Here is an 18227-nt window from a genome sequence, read left to right on the forward strand (position 1 = left end):
ACCCAAGTGAGGCACAGAGTGATAACTACTTTGTGATGACCCTACATCATCTAGATTGCCTGGGAACCAAATAAATTAAGGGGGTTGGGGGGAGGCACTGCATACAACTTAGGGTGGAGTTTCTTGAGCTGGGGAAGATTTATGCCAGCTCAAGGGCTTGATCATTATGACTACAACGTTCTGTTTTTCCTTTGAGTCTGCTAAGATTTTTATAGGATATCTTTTGTCAGACCAGACTGACTTGCCTAAGACTAGAGAAGAAAGTCCTTGATTTCCCAGAAATTGGGGACAATTTTCTGAGTCCTCATCTAATAGCTTCATCATCACCTCCTTCCTTATTTCTGCATCTTCCAACACCACAGCAAACTGAATGCAGCCTCTGCTTTGACTAGAAATGTATCACTTACATACAGAGGGAACAATTGTGTCTTCTCCACGGGCTAAAATAATCTGCTGTCCTTCCTTTTTCTGGCCATGATACAAATTAGAAGCTTCAAAAAGGACAGAAGAAAAATAACTATGCCAAAACCACTCAGCTGATAGGAGAATGCCTCATTATATAAATATGCTATACAAGCACAGCTATAGGGGGATATGTCTCCTGAAGCATAGACCTGACACCCCTTACAACATTTATCCTAAGCTACTGCAGTTTCAGGTAATGTTATTCATGCAAGTCTCCAGCATATTCACTGAATCTCACTTAGTTAAAAGACAAAGGCAACTACTATGCCAAAAGGAAATATTCTGAACTGCTCTCAGCTGGGAGTCTCATTTTATGCATGTTACAGAAAAGCTTCAAAAAGCAGTACATTAATGCAAAACACAAATGATAACTAAACAGGATACAATGAGACTGTTCTCACAAATGCCTCATCAATAAACATCATAAAAGTCCTGCGTCAAGAAATAACACTCCATCTACCAGCACACGCAAATCATAGTAAATAATGAAAACGTAAATAGGAGAGCAATAAGGAAGACAGGTAGGGAATAAAAATGATATCACTGAAACACAAACAAAGAAGGAAGGTTATTGGTGAAAATGGAGAGTATTTTCTGCAGGGGAAATCATGCAGAACGTTCTGCTACAAGAAAGAATAACAGTGGAGTGGAGAGCAAAATGTGTGCATTTACTCTTATACCGAAGATGTTGGAACTCAGGGAACTGAGTCCTCTGTACTTGCAAAGAGTCTCTTGGAATTTTTTTTTTTTTTTTTTTTTTAATGAAGTACATGCACACCTCACATTGCAGCGTGAACACACTCATCAGAATTCAAGGAGCTTTGTTTCTGTGGTGTAAATCACTTTGGAAAGCTTCTGTTTTTGAAAGCATGTATCCATACTGTTCAGTTTGATTTAACTAATCAAATTTAAATTCACATAACTAGAATAATTGCCCAGAGCATCTCCATACAGACAGGTACTAAATAAGAAAGGGAAAAGGTAAACACCAAAGATGAAGAAAAGCAACCTGTGAGCAAGACAAGACCACAAGCTCATTTTACGCTGTGCTGCAGTCAAGGCTCGTCTCTAAAGATATCAATTAAGTACAAATGCAATAGAGCATTCTTAAACTCATTCAACAAATGCACAAACCACATTTGAGTGGAAAATGAATAAGCTGCTATTCACGTGGAAAAGGAAGGCATTAAGAAATTAAGTTAAAAATTGGAATCTATTTAAATTGAGTTCTTAAAGCACATACATTTTCTTTAATTACAAGCAAGCATCCACATAGGAAATGCAGCCTTGTAACTTTTAATAGCTGAAACATAAGCATAATCAGTTGTGACGGAAACTAAGTTACATATACTGAATTCTTTTGACCTTGGAGCCCCCATGTTCCCCTCTACTACTGATACCCTTGTATTAGGAAGGCAATGACTTTGCAGTGAATGCCAGTTAAGTACAGGTATTCTAACAGCCTTAGTATTGTCACAAGTGCAGCAGGTCCAATTTGTGGGCAAGGCCCCTGCACGCCAGCAGTTTGGGCAGCCCGAGCTTCTACTTCCGGACACTAAGGACTGAGCACAGCATTCGTGCACAAGTTCTTTTCCCATTTCAGAAATAGGCCAGTGGTTTGCTCATGTGCATCATGTAGACTGGTATCATCCCAAAACTTACTACTTGGAGTGCAGAAGATGGCATTTTTCAGAAAGTTGTGCAGAGTGTGGTTTGCCTGCAGCTGATGTCACCATCTATTGCTGTGCAGTTGGCTTGCACATATTCCTCTTTTTGGGAGCTTGTAGATGGACTAGTGGGCCTATATTTTATGGTCAAAATTGAAGAAGTGAAGCAATCAAAAACTGCCTGTGAAAGCAGGCTGTGATGCAGCAACTGTGATGGCAACTGACTGGCCTCTTCAGATTGGCTTATCCTGCCAAAAGAGCAAATGCTTCGTAGGAACTAAAACAGAAGTCCAGACAAACAAACGAAAAAAACCAATAGGGAAATTTACACTATGCTATTTTCTTCCAGAAAGTCCAAGTCCAGGCTGCATGTAACAAGGTCAACCTCTGCACAAGTCATCTTCAGGAGCCTGTTCTCTCAGATGGAAGGAGTAGAGAATTCAAGAAAGCAAGCAATAAAAAAAAAATACATATATCTTTTAGTTTACTGCAAAGGTTGCCATAGTGACAGCTTTTCAAGGGTGCTCAGGACTCTCCTGTATCACTTACAAAATGGGGAGGAGGGAACATTGCTGCTTCGTACTCGTTGGAAGTCAAGGCTGTAATTTCACTGTAGTGCAGCATTCCTGTACATAAAACTGGAGTTACCCAAGAGGCTGCATAAAAAGACTAATTTTCCAGAATACAACTGCAGTAGATTAGAACAAACTTGATTAACAAAATAAGCACAAATGTTGGCCAGGTCTCTGTCCTTCAAATTTCTCACTTTGTTCTACAAGTTTCACAAAAGGAGACAGCAAGCAATATAGAAGAAAAATGTTTACACGTTGTTGGAGAGGGGTGGGGATTGCTGCTCATCTCCGCCATTCATCAGGTTAAAACAGCAACTCCTCCTACAAGTCTCACTGGAATCCGCAATTTCCATTAGGTGGACTGCCCAGTTTTACACTTTTATAAACCTACCTTTACCTTAAAACACAAGAACATTGAATTACTTCTTCAATAGTCTCTCTGCATTAAAAAAGCAGCTTGTTTTTTTTTTTTTTTTTTTTAAACTGTTTGTTTTCCCCCTGCCTGCCATGTTCTTGCCTCATACTCCTTAAACAAATTGGTAGGCTGCTAAACAATGACAAAGGCAGGAGCAAGTTCTGCCCTTGATCTGCAGGAGACATTAGTGCTTTCAGCAGTAGCTGTGCTTGCAGCTCCAAGTCCTTTCTAGAAGGCCAGAGGAAACAGGAACAGAATGATGCGAGAAGTTAGAGAAATGCCGATTGTAAGACATGCTGAAATAGTATTTCCTGGAGTAATTATTTGCCTCAGCGAGTGCACTGAAATCAGCAGTACTAAGGTACTTTGACTCTTTACAGTGTGGTGGATCATAGCTTTCCTGTTGAGTTACACACTTAAAAGAAACATGCCTCTTCTCTTTAAAGCATCAATTAGCATATTATCAATATTATTCATTTTTAAAAAATCTCATATGATTTCTTAAAAATGAGTCATTCATTTGCATCTCAATTTCCTATCCATAAAAGAGAACAAGTACGTTAAGTTGCATAAAAAGGACTGTAATCTTCTGTGATAAAACATGGACTCTTCCAAGACTCAAAGGAATTCAAAAAGCAATGTGTAGTCTGCCCTTGCAATCACATCTGCTAACATGGAACTTGGCCTCTCAGATATCACTTCTTTGCCATTTTAATTATTTTCTTTTTGGTAGTAACAGCCAACCCTTCACTGACCCTCCTGTCCCATTCCTCCTCCATACTGCTAGGCTAGATTAAAAAAAAAAAAAAATACAAATACAAACAGGCAGACCACCTTTAAAATCCAACTAATTAAAACAGTTTTACTGTATGTTCCTGGTGTCAATGTAAATGTGAAGGAAAGGTCTGAGAATGGGGACTCCGGGGCCTCCAAAAGGGTGAGGAAGGAAGAGCAAAAAACTCAGCCACCCTCTCAGCCCCTTAAAAACTGCAACCCGAAGTGTACAGAGAAAGCACACAGCAAGCAGAGCTGGACCGCCGCCACATTTCTGCTTATGCCAGAGTGAGACATTTTCTTGTGTCCTTTGATGGTAGAGGTCAGCACTGGAAAGAGGGCACAGATCACATCAAAACCTGTACACAGAGGTGTCTGTAATTTGAATAAGGAAATTTAGAAGAGCAAGGTCATGGCCCAGATGCTTAGATCGCAAAAGGAAAGACACGTGGTGACTTGTAGTTAAGCACTGGCATATTTGCATATGCTGCATACAAGACAGCAACACATGGCAGGGTAGTAGTCTGTTGACAAGTTAATGACCATATTACTTACTTCAGTACCTAAACAAAAGAAAGATGCAAATCAGTATTTTCTTCAAGTACAAGGAACTTCTGTAAATCAATAATTCTGGAATGTGAAACCCAAAAATGTACAACCCAAAAATGTGCATCCCTTGGGGGAAAAAATGCTGCTGTCACTGAATTCTAGACCTTTAAAATTTGAAACTCAAAGTTAACATAACTATAGGTTGGTATTTTAAATGCTTACATCTTAGAAAGTTACATTCATATACCTCTGTGGAGAAAGTAACAAAGGATTGTAGATTGTAGCTTTGAATATGGTATAAAAGGAAAACTCCAATGAAGTTGTATGTATGTTTTCATAATGAGAAATGTTGAATATGTTAAAGCTTATGCAACAGTGACTTCTGCTGTGAAAGTCCTGTCAAACCAGACTACAGGTTATTAAGGTTATAACTTCCTCGTACTGCTCTGATTAGTCAAAAGACTTAATATGCTTTAAATAAAGTTTAACAATCTGCCCCTGGCAGGAATATTTATAAGACAAGAGGTCTCGATTCCTGTTCTTGTTCCTACTGTAAGGAGTAAAGAGTTTATGTTAGTGGATGGAGAAATAAAACTAAACTTTTTATTCTCTAGCCCCAAAACAACAAGAATAAAGCTATTTAATTATCAGGAAATTCTAAACACTTCATTTTCAACACAGGCAGATTCAAGAATGTAGTTTTAGAAGTTTGGTCTGATTTCACTGCATCTTACCTGAGCTAGCAGATGCAGTTTTAGTGAATTTCTATTGTGCTTGAATCCTGCAAAGACTACAGGATAGTTTCTTTGAGGGCTGTCTGCAACAGGCATAATAGCTTTGCGTCGGGGGAAAAAAAAAAAAAAAAAAAAAACACCCTAATAGAAGAATAGGGTTTCAGAGTTTTGGGGAAGTCACTTTGTTTAGTAAAAAGAAGTTCAAGAAAGAGCTAAGCTTATGATTAAAGAGCCCATGAATCCTCACAGATTTTAATGCGGAGTTATCTTCTGGAAAAACAATTACTAGTTAAGAACAACCATCTGTTATCCATAAATTACAATTAGTTAAAAGTGCATCGGAAAATATTTGACTAAAAAGAACTGCTCACATTCCTCTGAGCATAAAGCCAATTTCCTTGCTTGTGTATTCATGAATAGGTGGAAAATAACTGCAAGGCTATGCGTGTTGAGTTAGTCAGCATAAACTGTCACAAAGGCTTTCCTTTTTAAGTCATACCTTTTGTAAGTAAGACCTGACACTGAGCCAGACAACTTGATGCTCTCTCATGCTTTTTGCATACTTTAGAGACTAGATTATTATTGTCTGGTTTCAACTAAAGGTCTATTGCCATACAAGGCTTAGTATGCCTTCATCAATTTAGAATGGTTGTTACTAAATGGCTCATACTATGTGTTTTATTTTAGCACACTAGAAATGTTGGATTTGCAGATAAGAAATATGCAATACTTCTGAAGCTCTTCAGAAATGCCATTATTGGAGCTCCATTAATTGTGCATTACAGACTGCACCATACATTACTTAAAGCTTCAGTCACTGGGCTTTTTCATGCAATGTGCGTGAGCTGTTGATGTAGAATCATCATCGAGGTTGCAAGTTCCCACCACTGGTTTTGCTGGTACTTTCTGCCTTAAGGAATAAATTGTTATAGGATACGTATTCGTTTATTTTCCGAAAAACTAAGCACAATTGTCAGATTGATTTTTGATTACTGAAGTATTTCATGTTCCACAAAAGCAAGTGCAGAATTTTCTGTTAGACTTTCGACCTTGAAGATGACATTTTAAATCTCTGCTCTTAAGATCACAAGAAAAACCAATCAGTGCAATATACAGCATAAAATGACTGTAAACGAAGTGCTGTAACTATGAGAAACAAATGGAAGAGATAGTTTGACGTGTCAGTTGGAATCAAGGGAGAGTTTTGCAATTTTTAAAATATGATTGGATAAATGCAAGTCCTCTCTCATGTATTATTGTTTCTGCTGAAGAAATATTCTTTGTTGTTTCATCTGTTGTAGTTTTGGTACTAGCAAGATTAACATACTGGGAAGAGTGAGATGTATTCTACCTCTCCCACACCAGAAGTATTCCTTCAATTTTTCCATTCTACTACACACGCTAAAAATCCCCAAAGTTTTAAACAACGACTAATTACATTGTATACCTCAATTTTTCAGCAACTGACTTGAAACATCTTTTAAAAGGTCCTTCCTCTTTCATAAATTACTAAACATGTCTTCTATTATTGCAAGCACCTTCCTGATGTTGCAGTTTCAGATAACCCAAAAAAACCATCAACCAATAAATTGATTTAGTTGGGAAATAGCATTTTTTGGGAAGAGATGAAGGAAATTAAAAATAAGAAATTTTCATGGGGGAGGGGGGGAAGCAGGAGGGGAAAGGAAGCAAGAACATTTTCCTGCAAATAATGAATGCCATGAAATGTGGTAAAATAGAACCACCTTTCTTTTGTTGGAACTAAATGCCTCACTTCAACATTCCCCAAATGAAATATTCCATTTTTCAGTATGTTGCATTTTCCAAATATAACTTTCAGGCTTAAAATAGCCTTTTCTCTTCAAGGTAGGTACATTAAAACTAAAACATATGGCAAAATAATTGAAAACCAGAACACTTAGTTTGGGGATTTTTCTGTATGTAACTTTTCAGTGTCATTCAAAACAACTTTGCATGTGTTAAACCTGCAGTTTTTGTTTCACTTTGACCCAAAAAAACCTATAAATCAGTAAGGCAGTCATTTATATATCTGTAGTACCACTGATTTCCAGGAAGTGTTCTCGTTGTATGTGATATCTGCAGAATGGTAAAAAGAGTTTTCAAAGAAGCTCTGGCTCCGGTCATTTAAATGTGGTCAAAGCACAGGACTATATACTCTGAAGGTAATCCCAGAGGACATAAGACTAGCTGACCTAACTTTTTACATCTGTTCAGGACACTTCAGTTCAGTGTGACTAAAGAAACATGAACTCACAACATTAAGTAGGATGATTAGACAAGTTATGATAGAACAAATCCTTATTTAAACGATAAACACACATCCAAGAAATAGCAGGAGGGGAACAGAAAGCCATAAAAACCAGTCAAACAGATTTGGTTTCAGTCTGGTAGACTTGAAAGTTGTCTCTGGATTAAAGACCTCTAACAGTTCAAGGAAAAAAACCACACAGTCTGTTTTAAAGCATAAAATGATTGTGGCAGAGCTAGAAACTTCCTGCAATTAGAGCCTTCCTTGCTCCAATAAATTTTATTGCTCCGTGCTGGGAGAAAGCAGCTGTTATTTTTTATGCCTGGAAAGCAACATTTCCATTTGTTCATGTTGTAGTAAACATTGGCTATAAGCGAGAGGACTTTCTGTTCTCCTAGGGATTAAGAGCTCACCAGATTACCGTGTGCAACGCTGACCACCCTTGCTCAAAGAAGTTTCATTCAACCTGGAAAGTGTGTAGAGAAGAGCTAGCAGGAATGCAGAGACTACCATTCGAGAGCAGACTAAGAGCTAGATTTGTTTGGCATAGTAAAACAAAACATAGAAGGACTCTACATCATCAAGTAAATATTGAGGCAAAGAAGTTAAAATAGTATTCTCAAAACAACAAATAAGTATAAAAGTGCCACTCATATTTGGTCTGGATATCAGATGATTTCTAAAAAAAATAGGGAGTTACATTTTTGAACACAAATAAAAAGCTAATTACATCTGAAGTATGGTTCATCTTTTTCACAAGAGGCTTTCTGTTTCTCAGCAGCTCTTGCTGCAGGGAGCAGAACTGAAACGGCCTTCCAGGGTCCCTGTGTTCCAACAGCCAATGCTGCCTTGTTGCTGTTCTTGTTCTTTCGCTCGTATTACATATCACAGACGGCCTGGATTTTCCAAGACTGACAGCGTAGACTGAGCAGAATAAACATTAGGCTTTAGTGCAAGGCCAGAGTAGGAAAGGAACAAAAACACAGAAGTATGGACGTCCTGGTGAATTGCAGCATTTCAGACCTCAGCTTATAAACTCTTAATCTCTTAACTTCAGTAACATCCTAAGTTATCGCAAAAAGGTTACAACTGTTAGAATACCAAAAGCGTATTTCTAGTGAAGGTCAAGCACCAGCTGTGAATGTCAGTAGTTGGTAGCAAATCACTCTAGCTATACTCTGCATACTCGATGGGCACTGAATCCCAACAGTATAGCGGGAAATGTAAATTAATACAAAAATGGTAGCCTCTATAAAGCAGCAGAGGTTAAAATCCTAAGGCAGGTGTGTTGACTTTCTCAAGTCTTCTACTGCTTACCAAACATTCTTTTACAAAAGTACTGCTGACAGTGCCGGAAACGCAGCAAGGCATCACTCTCAGAAACTGCAGACTTGGAATCCTTGCTAAAATATTATCCGAAATTGCAGGCTGCTCAATGTTGGAGTGGATCAGCCACTGCTGTTCACAAGATCATCAACAGTGAATATAACAAGTGCGCAAAATCAAATCAGTAATTAACACACAATATAGTATGCTTTAGGAAACAAGCAGACTTTACATAATGTCCCAAAATACTTCAGTTCTAGATAACAGGGTGAGGAAGGGAAAGATTAGGATGCATCAGCAATGGAAGAAAAATATCTTTGAGAGTTTAAATATGCAAGTGGAGCACTGATACAAGGGCAACATGAAGCAGGGAAATAGGGCAAACAAAGGCTGTACTAAATGAGAGATGTACCTTGAAAGATGATGTATATACTACTCGTAATTAAACTTTAAAATGGAGGGCAACTAAAGCTGTATGTAACTGAAAAAGAAGGGGACAGCCTGTGACATCTGTAATAGTTCTCAGATAAACTAGACATCAATGTCTCTTCCGAGAAAAATTTTGTGAAGCACTTGACAAATCACGTATCTGTGTATGTTGCAGTAAAGGAACAGCAAAGGAAAAATGCAGCAGCTCCCTATCCTCTCTTGGAAAGAGGGAATCTGTTCCATCAGACAGATTTCCCTTAAGATGGAAACACTGACGCGCTTTTCAGAAGCACAGAGTGGCCTCAAAGATAGCTTAGGTAGCCAAGGCATGGTGCAAAATGCTGGAAGGCACAAATGCCATTGCACCATTTAAGTCATCCAAGCACACCGGAGCCCGGATTGGAAACATTAACATCTCACTGGGGTTGACTCACACAAAAACCGAACCATTATGAAGCACCCGGTGGAGAACACAGCTGTGGATCGAAGCCACTGTAGGCCCAAACGCCCTTCCCCATCCTGTGCTGCAGGGGACAGTGCTGACCCTGTTCTCTGCAGGTCTACTGTGCAGTGCCAGCAGCAGAACAGAAATCAAGCAGCTCTGGGAGTTCAGCTGAAGGAAATTCTGCCATGTAAGGTGTGGAAAAAATGCAAATGAATTTATGACATCTTCATGCAAATGAGTTTGCAGCTCCAAGATAGTCACTTCAGCACAAAATATGTGGCACCACTCTGAAAACTGATTTCTAAATAATTGAACTGCGTATCAGTCAGTCACAGAAGGTCTTAACAGAGCACACTATAATTGTGGCTATTAAACACATTTTTTTACTACAGTACGTATCAGGGTATAAAAAAGAATATTCTCTGCACACTTGAATGTCAGAAATAGATCTTCAGCCAAAAGCTGCGCAGGGTTGCATGGTTCAACCAACCTCAGATATGATACACACATATTTCTAACCACAAATTGACCCTTAAGAGATGCTAAGGACTTGCAGCTTGCATCATCTTCCTGGAATATATCTTCCACATATTCATTTTTTTCAGTGATCGCACTTATTCAACCTTGTATCACAAATCTGTTTGTCATCAGAATTATGTGAGCAATGGCTAGTACTCTTCACAGCAGAATACAAGCTTATATCTCATATGTGTGCCTGCAACTTACCTTAGGATCTTCAGCCCAACTCTGCTGCAGTTTTCTTCTCAAAATTTGGTATCTAACATTCATTTTCTTCATAAAAACTGCCAGATTTAAAGTTACATTTAGACCCCTCGCACATGTTTTGAAAAAGCAATTCATTTTTATCCTTTTATTGGTTATATTATTCAAACATCAAAAAAGCTTCAAACGTAGGGTTTGTCACAAGCTGGTCACAAACTTTCCATCTTACTTAGGTTAACCAATTAGATGGTTTAAGAAAAGCATGTTTAGTACTTGTGGACTAGACTGATTTGGCACATGAAGAAATAATGCAGCTTGATCAGAATTATTTCTGATGAGTTAAGATGAATCTACAGAAAACTCTGAAGCAAAAGAATTACTTTTTCTGAAGAATGAAGTCACCATTTTCAAGAAGTTGATCCTTCCCTGTCTCTGGGGGAAGGGCATGAGGAAGATGACTTCAGAAATGTCATAAATATTTGCATTGAAAAGATTTCAGATAAGGGGAGAAATGCAAATCAAAGTCAAATTTTATCAACTAAGCGAGGGGTATTTTGTCAGGCTGTTTAAAGATTTTAGCGTTTTGACAGGCTTGGTTTCAATCTTAGAAAAATCTGTGTATTGTTAAATATGATTTACCCTCACATCTCGATTAAGTTAAGTTTTTTTCTGAACTGCTAAGAAGAGGAAAGTGGGAAGATGGGAAGGACTCAAAATCCCAAGAGAGGCAGAATGTGACATTTCTGAGAGGTGTTTTTTTTTTTTTTTTTTTTTTAAACTAATAGAAGTAGTATTCTAGTATTCAGTATTCTAGTTCTTGATATTTCTCTGCACACAGCAAAGAAAAGGGTCATAAATCAAGATACTGATCTCTGAAAGCTTCCTCAGCCTCTGGTGTTATTTCCTTCAAGATACTGCATACAGAAAATAATCCAGTGAACACACACATTCAGAGTATAATCTAGTAGTGATAAAACATAGCAGAAACATATAATTCACCATAATGTGAAGTGACTGGTTTACATTATGCAAAGATTTTAGTGATTTGCTTTTTTCAATGATGATTACATCTCCGTCATTTTTCCTCCTACAGTTCTGCAAAAAGGGCTCACATTTACAAAGGCTGTACTTAAATTTACCTGGAATTTCATACATTACGTATGGGCAATGGTAACTAGTTGGACCCTTAACAAGCTTGTTTTTTCAGCAAAAAAAAAAAAAAATCACTCTAATGCTTACTTGAATGACATCTATCGAAATCAAAACACCTTTAACAGGTGTTTCCCACTGTTTTTAAATGAAGTTACAAGATAGACTTGCAGGACTGAAGAAGCTGAGAATTTTTTTCTTCACCTCATGCTTTTCATGCAGTTTACCTCAAGAAAAGGATCTGCCTTGGCACCTTTTAAACTTAAAGTTACGAAGTTAAGCTGAAATTATAAACAACCATTGGTATGAAAGCTTGTATGGAATTTTTCATTAAAACAGTTCTGTTGAACAATCCCAACTTAAGCTAATATGTTTAAGTGATGGATCTCCTCTTCACCTGGTTACTGGATTAACGTTCTCATCACTTGAGTTGTTTTAGCAAAAGCATCTCTTTGAATACTGAAAGAACTCAACTCGGACAGTTAACTTTCTTTTTAATCAAAAATGTATTTTTTGCAACTAAATAACACTAAGATTTTTAAAGCAAAAGTAGAGAATTAAGGCTGAAAAATTTCTTTAAAAGCAATTGAAAATATAATAAATATGAAAATCCTCGCACCCAGTGACACAGCAGCTGTAAGATGCAAAGCACCTTTTTTATACTGTTCAGTTTCTCCTGCAGGTCTGGGGCCTTTACTAGTTGTTGCACAAATCCAAAGTCTGCCTTGTTGGCTATCTGTATTTTTCACTTCAGTCTCTTTAGTTCACAAATCAGTGCACATTTTTTCCAATCCTACAGTAATTTAAAAGAAACCGTCCACTGCGAAATTGAGGTGTAGAATCTTACAAATTACACAGGATCTTAAACATACTTCTGGAAAAGAGCTTACAAGACTGCACTTCAACCATGAACACATCCTTCTGAGAAGGACCTAGGAAAGCTGGTCAAGACTGCGTAGGGCAATGTTCGGCATTCACTGAAATGGATTACAATACAACCTCCAAAGCTATCAGACACTGAAAAAGGACCCTTGTCTGAGGTGGAGGGGTTGGCAGCTGCAGGAGCGTAATCCTGAATCTAAACAAATGCTTGCCCTGCAACTCTGTGTGAACAGAATACAGAGACTTGTAAGCAGGTAGATGTGCCTGAATACATTAATGGTAGATTAGGCAGAGAGGCTCCAATACCTGCTGCCAGACTATGCCAGTTTAGCATCTTTCGTTATTACGAGAATATAAGTAAAAAGATCCTGATTTCTAGATAACTCCATACCTGCAGTCATACATATTGCACAATGGCTTAGGAGGAGTGCAACATTTTTAGACTTTGTTTTCTAGCTACCTTTACTTATAATTCTGTGATTATTTAAAAATTCTTTACATTTTCTGTATGAACATGTGGGCAAAGTTACTCTCTTTGGAACAATGGGCAAATCTAGCTCCAGCATGCTGTACTCTAAAAAACAAAAGCTGCATTAGAAAACCCTTAATCTGAGCTAAAAGAACCTTATTTAGCTTAGCCAAGGCTTCAGCTCCAGTTCCCTGTAATCAGAATACATACAAGGTATGGCTGTTACCGACCAGTCAGAACCCGCCTATTTCTCATTTTCTTTGTCCTCTATTTGAACAGTGCCCTATGCTGTTTTTTTTCCCCCCCCCACAAAAAGTAGATAAGATATAGGTCCTGTCTTCTGACTAAAGGCTATTACTAGGTACTCGGACTACGAAGAGGATTGACTTAAGCATGAGACAGACTGGAGGATGGGTATGTTAACTATTTAACATTTGAGAATAAAGCAACCAGTGAAGCAGAAAAGTTAATTTACGATAATTGCCTTCCCTAAGCTTCCAGGTAAGGCAATGAACAGAACAGGCTGGTCTGTTTAAACTGTAACAAGTGAGGCACTGTATTCCACAATGTGCCTTTAAACTAACAAGCTTCTTGCCTAGTAGTTTTTCCCTAGATTTAGGGCAGAAATTCCCAGTAACACCCTCTTGAAAAATAGCAGTAATATTAGCTAGACAGGCTCTGCAACTAAACCCTCTATCCAATCAATTGCATTCCCTGCAAATGCAGGAAACAAAATTTTTGCTTGAAATCCTTAAACATCATTTCCCATATAACGTTAACAAACATACTAAGGTAAAACAAAATCTCAGTTCTTGTGTCCTACTGTTTTTAAAAGTCTTTGGCATTAACATACGTAAGGCTGGGCAAAAACACAAAACCAAAATTTGCTTCTCCCAAAATGGGCACTTGAACCTATATATATGTCAACTTTAGAAGACAATAAAACCTTATATGGACACTCAACTAAACAGAGTCCAGGAGAACATTAGATATACGCACCTTTTACAAACAAGTCAAGTTACAGAAATTGACCTTTATTTAACACAATAATCAGTTTCTTTAACTTTTTTTTTCTGATACAAAGTGACTTTTACTTTAGTACATAAAATTCATGTCAGAACAGTACCTGTCTGTTTCAGCTGTACCACTGGAGTCCACTCTGACCTCAACTTTAAAAAAAACAAAAATGAGATAAACAAAAAACAACTGCTGCCCTCACCATGAGAAATACTTGGACTAGTAATTCATCCATCCTAGTTCCTATTTTTATATATATATATATACACATATAAATATATATATATATATATAAATTTTTAAACTACAAAACAGCATCTGTAAAACACAATTTAAACTTAGGACCTTTCTTTAAATCAGGATCTTTCTCTGAAGAACTGTGCAAGAAGAATCCCTTTTTTATTAAACAAACTGCAAATAGAAGCAAAACCAACAGGCTGTAGTGTAAAACTAGAAACCTCACATAATGAAATATTAGGAACAGTGACTGAGAAAGCAGTCCTACTCAAATGATATTTTAAAAACAATTAAAATACAGTACCCAAAAAACATGGCACAAAAGACAGAAGAGACAGATACAAAACCTATGTTCGGAACACAGACTCAGAAGTGCAAAAACAAAAAAGGAACTGATACAATGGAGTTTGGTACAATAGGTAAATAAGTACTGCAACCAAAACTAAATGATCACTTATTCGTTGACAGTGAAAACACTTAACAATTCAGTACCTCTCTAAAGGCTTTTAATCAAAGCCCTAAAACTGTGGCTGCTCTTACATTAAATAAAAACAATCTATGTGAATGCTACACACTGAAATACAAAGCTTAAGAATTACCCTGCAAATTGCACCAATGTAAGCTTTCCATATTTACAGTATCTAAAAGTGACAAAACACAACATGCTAGGCCTAGAGCTTATGACTCTGCCCCACCACTGCTTAATCCAGGCCCAACAACCAAAAATTATTATTTCTCAACACACACTTAAGCTTGGATTGTTCAGATATATTATGACATTTAAATATTAGATTCATGCATAAAACAAAAAATGGTATCTTTGACAGACAAGCGTTGACAGAATACAAACAGTGGTCTGCCCTGTAGAGGAGTGTACTTCCTTCTGGGCTTACTCCCAAGACGTACCGATTGAAATCCCATATTATTACCTGGTAGTCAAGTCAACAACGTGCTTAGAAATGGTCAGAATTGCAAGAGAGAATCACATTGCGCATAAACCATTCACTCATCTGCAGAAATTTCACTCCATTCTGTAGAGTTATCTCACTAAGTGAAAGGAGACAGTTCAAAAAAAACAAAACAAAAAAAAAACCAAAAAGACATTCAAGTAAACAGCAACAACTAAATACTTTGAAAAGGTTTTTGTAAACTTGTCATTCTACAGGGTTTTGCAGCACTGCTAAAATCATTTCTTAGGGACAAGTACTCTCAGGTTGCATCCCTTCCTGAGAGCCTGTTGCACATGTATGTACGACGTAAGAGACAAGCTCCGTGAAGTGACCTACCCCTTCCCACATGCCTCATCAGCTCTGTGTTCAGTGTATCATTCCCCTTCATGAAACAGAAATCACTTACTTACATCTTTATAAAGATAGAAATGAATAGAGTCCATGGGACAGAAAGTTAATTGGTTATTTACATCTGCAAAGTAGTTTCACAGCAAAATAATCTACAGTGGGCCAGCTGGGATCCACAGGACTTTGTTTTGTTCTTGATCAACAGTTGTCATAATCTGAGTGCAAATGCTTGAAAGGGCTCCTCCCTGGACAATGCCTACAGAAAGAGAAACCCCACACACAGATTGCACATTGGAGCAAACAGTTATGACTGCCTACAAAGATCAGTGTTTGGCATTTTTCTGCAGAGTTTTATCAACAGATCAGAATTAATTTACCTAACTCAACATTTGCCAGATGCGTGACTCTTAAGACAAGAAAAAGAATAAACACAGCAAAGAGGTCAAGCATTCAGTATACAGCCTCTTCTGCTAGCCCTTAAAACAGCCCAGGGAAGCAGTAGAACTGATGGCTATAATCAACTAAGACAACTGTTTTGTTAGAGTTCCCCATGTACTATTTTCAGAGACATCAGGTGGCAAAGTTTAAGTCTAAAGATGGTCAGAACCTGTTATATCATAATAAACCTTCACTGTTGAGCATGTGGTGCTAAGAGTTTTATATTTATGTGCTAATATACACAGAGACTACAGCTGTAGCAACCGGCACTATTTACAAATATTAGAAGCAAATTATGAGGTAGCTCACAAAGTTGAGCGAAATAAAACAGCCACAGTTGCTATCCAGACCTTATTGACAACTATGTTCAGGAAATAAAAGGCAAATAGCAAACAAATCCCTGAAAATCGATTCCAGAGATAAATGAAAAACATCTTGCATTCTACCAGGGCTAACCATAATAGTCATGAAAGTAAAATGCTAACGCTGACACAGGAGAAGAGAATACATTATTCAGGCTTTAAAACTGCAAAAGTGAGAACACAGTGACTTGAGAGTTATGTCAGTAAAATCTCTTTAGCCTCAGCTAACACTAATGCTGGAAAGAAATGGAAAGTCTTTTAAGGCATAAAAGACATATTTCCATGCTTGAAATGCAAAAATTTGATCCTACAGAAAAATTGATTCTGCAATATATAGTGATGTGCGTTTGGACAAAGAGTGCAGTAACTGAACAGAACTATGGATGGTGAGAAATGGCAGTCACACACAGTGCTTAAAATCTGGTACATGAAATAAAGCCAGCCTCAATAGGTCATTAGTCAAAAAATGCACTTACTGAAGTAGTCACAAAGCTCAGGTCTGAGAGAGCGTGGCATATAGCAAGCTACTGTGTCCAACATGCTTAACTACAAGCATGTCTTAAGCGCTAAACTAACTTTCTATAATTTCTATAAGCCAAAATGTCAGCACAGTTTGGACACTGGCTCTCTGTGACCAGCAACCTCTGGAAACTAATGACAGCTAGAGCCCTCCATGCTTGACAATGCTAGAGCAGGAAGCCCTTCCCCACAGGCACGTGACAGGGGGTAGCACAGTGGCCCATGCACTCCTCCCCTGCACTTCACAGGTATGCCCCAAGCCATGTCTGAAAGATTCCCATACGTCTTGCGGTTCTTGGGTTGGGGCCTTCCCCGTCCCGCAGGAAAAAAATTAAATAAAATAAAATCAAGATTTCTGTAAGACTTCAATTTCTGCATTTTTTCTGCATTTCTTCATTTTTCATTGAAATTTTGTTGCCATTCCTGTCCAAATCACTGCAATTTCAACCCTACTCTTTTGAATGCATCTGGAAGCACATGAAAATATACTCCAAACCAAGCAGGGACACTCTTCAAATACAGAAGCGTAGCTGTAGTAGAAATAAAGTAGTAACCACAACTCAAGATTCATATATTGCACTTTATGATATTAAAAGGTCTCTAAAATTATATTTAATTACAAAATAAGTTATATTCTTTCTATAGTCAAAAAAACTGACAACATTGCCTGTCAGTGTTATTTTTATTATCATTTCCAATAAAACATTCTGAGAATCTCTTTATGTCATAAGATTTATTTTTGACTAAAACCAAAACATGGAAAAAGATGGGATAGTATTTATACTTATATTTTGAGATTTCTTCTCTTGTGAAATGGAACAAAGTTTGCCAAAAGGAAAAATAAAATAAAAAAAGAACTCTGAAGAAACACAGTATCTTTTGAGTCACAAAGTAAATGGAGAAAATGGCAACTGCATCCTTAGTAAAACTTTGATTAAATACTAACCTGTGAAGTACTTGCTATACTCCTGTTCTATTTTTTGAGCTGTCTCAAACTGTTCTTTGGAATGTTTTTGTGTAACTTTGTCCCTCAGGAAGACTGGGTCTTTTTGTTCTCTGTAAAAAGAAAGAAAGAAAAATATTACATTAATGCAATTTGTTAAATGGACTTAAAATAATTAAGAAACACCTGCAGTTGGGTGTATATGAAAGACCGATTAATTTGCAAGCATAACCCTGCACATAGAGTGCCATCTACTGTATTTCAGCAGTATTAGCATTGTCATCAGGATCATTCCAGCGTTGACATTTGCTACCAGAGCAAGACAGTATTCCTTGAAAGTCAAAGATTTTGGGATGGTGTTTGTAGAAAAACAACACATACATACATATATATATATATTTTTTTTTATGTGAATCAGATCATCTTATATATACACTCCAGTACTCTCTACACACAACTGGGCTACAGTCCTGCTCTTTTAAAGGGCACAAAATATCAAACATTGAACAAATTGAAAACAAGGACTTTTTAGTACATATTTACAT

The 18227-nt window shown here is 37.4% G+C and overlaps 1 protein-coding gene across 4 annotated transcripts in view; it reads right to left on the minus strand.

The window, feature by feature from the left end:
* Positions 1-14260: 14260 nt before the first annotated feature.
* The window catches only part of DLG5 (discs large MAGUK scaffold protein 5), a 119111-nt gene continuing 115144 nt past the window's right edge, over positions 14261-18227 (minus strand). For all 4 annotated transcript variants that reach the window (XM_068950519.1, XM_068950517.1, XM_068950518.1 and 1 more), the window contains exons 32-33: positions 17686-17795; positions 14261-15676 (exon numbers count right to left, since the gene is read on the minus strand). In XM_068950519.1, the coding sequence (XP_068806620.1) occupies positions 15573-15676; positions 17686-17795 (214 nt within the window). In that variant the 3' untranslated portion in view covers positions 14261-15572. The remainder of the gene's footprint in view (positions 15677-17685; positions 17796-18227) is intronic.

This window comes from Struthio camelus, chromosome 7 (assembly GCF_040807025.1).
Source record: "Struthio camelus isolate bStrCam1 chromosome 7, bStrCam1.hap1, whole genome shotgun sequence".
NCBI classification, from domain to species: Eukaryota; Metazoa; Chordata; class Aves; order Struthioniformes; family Struthionidae; genus Struthio; species Struthio camelus.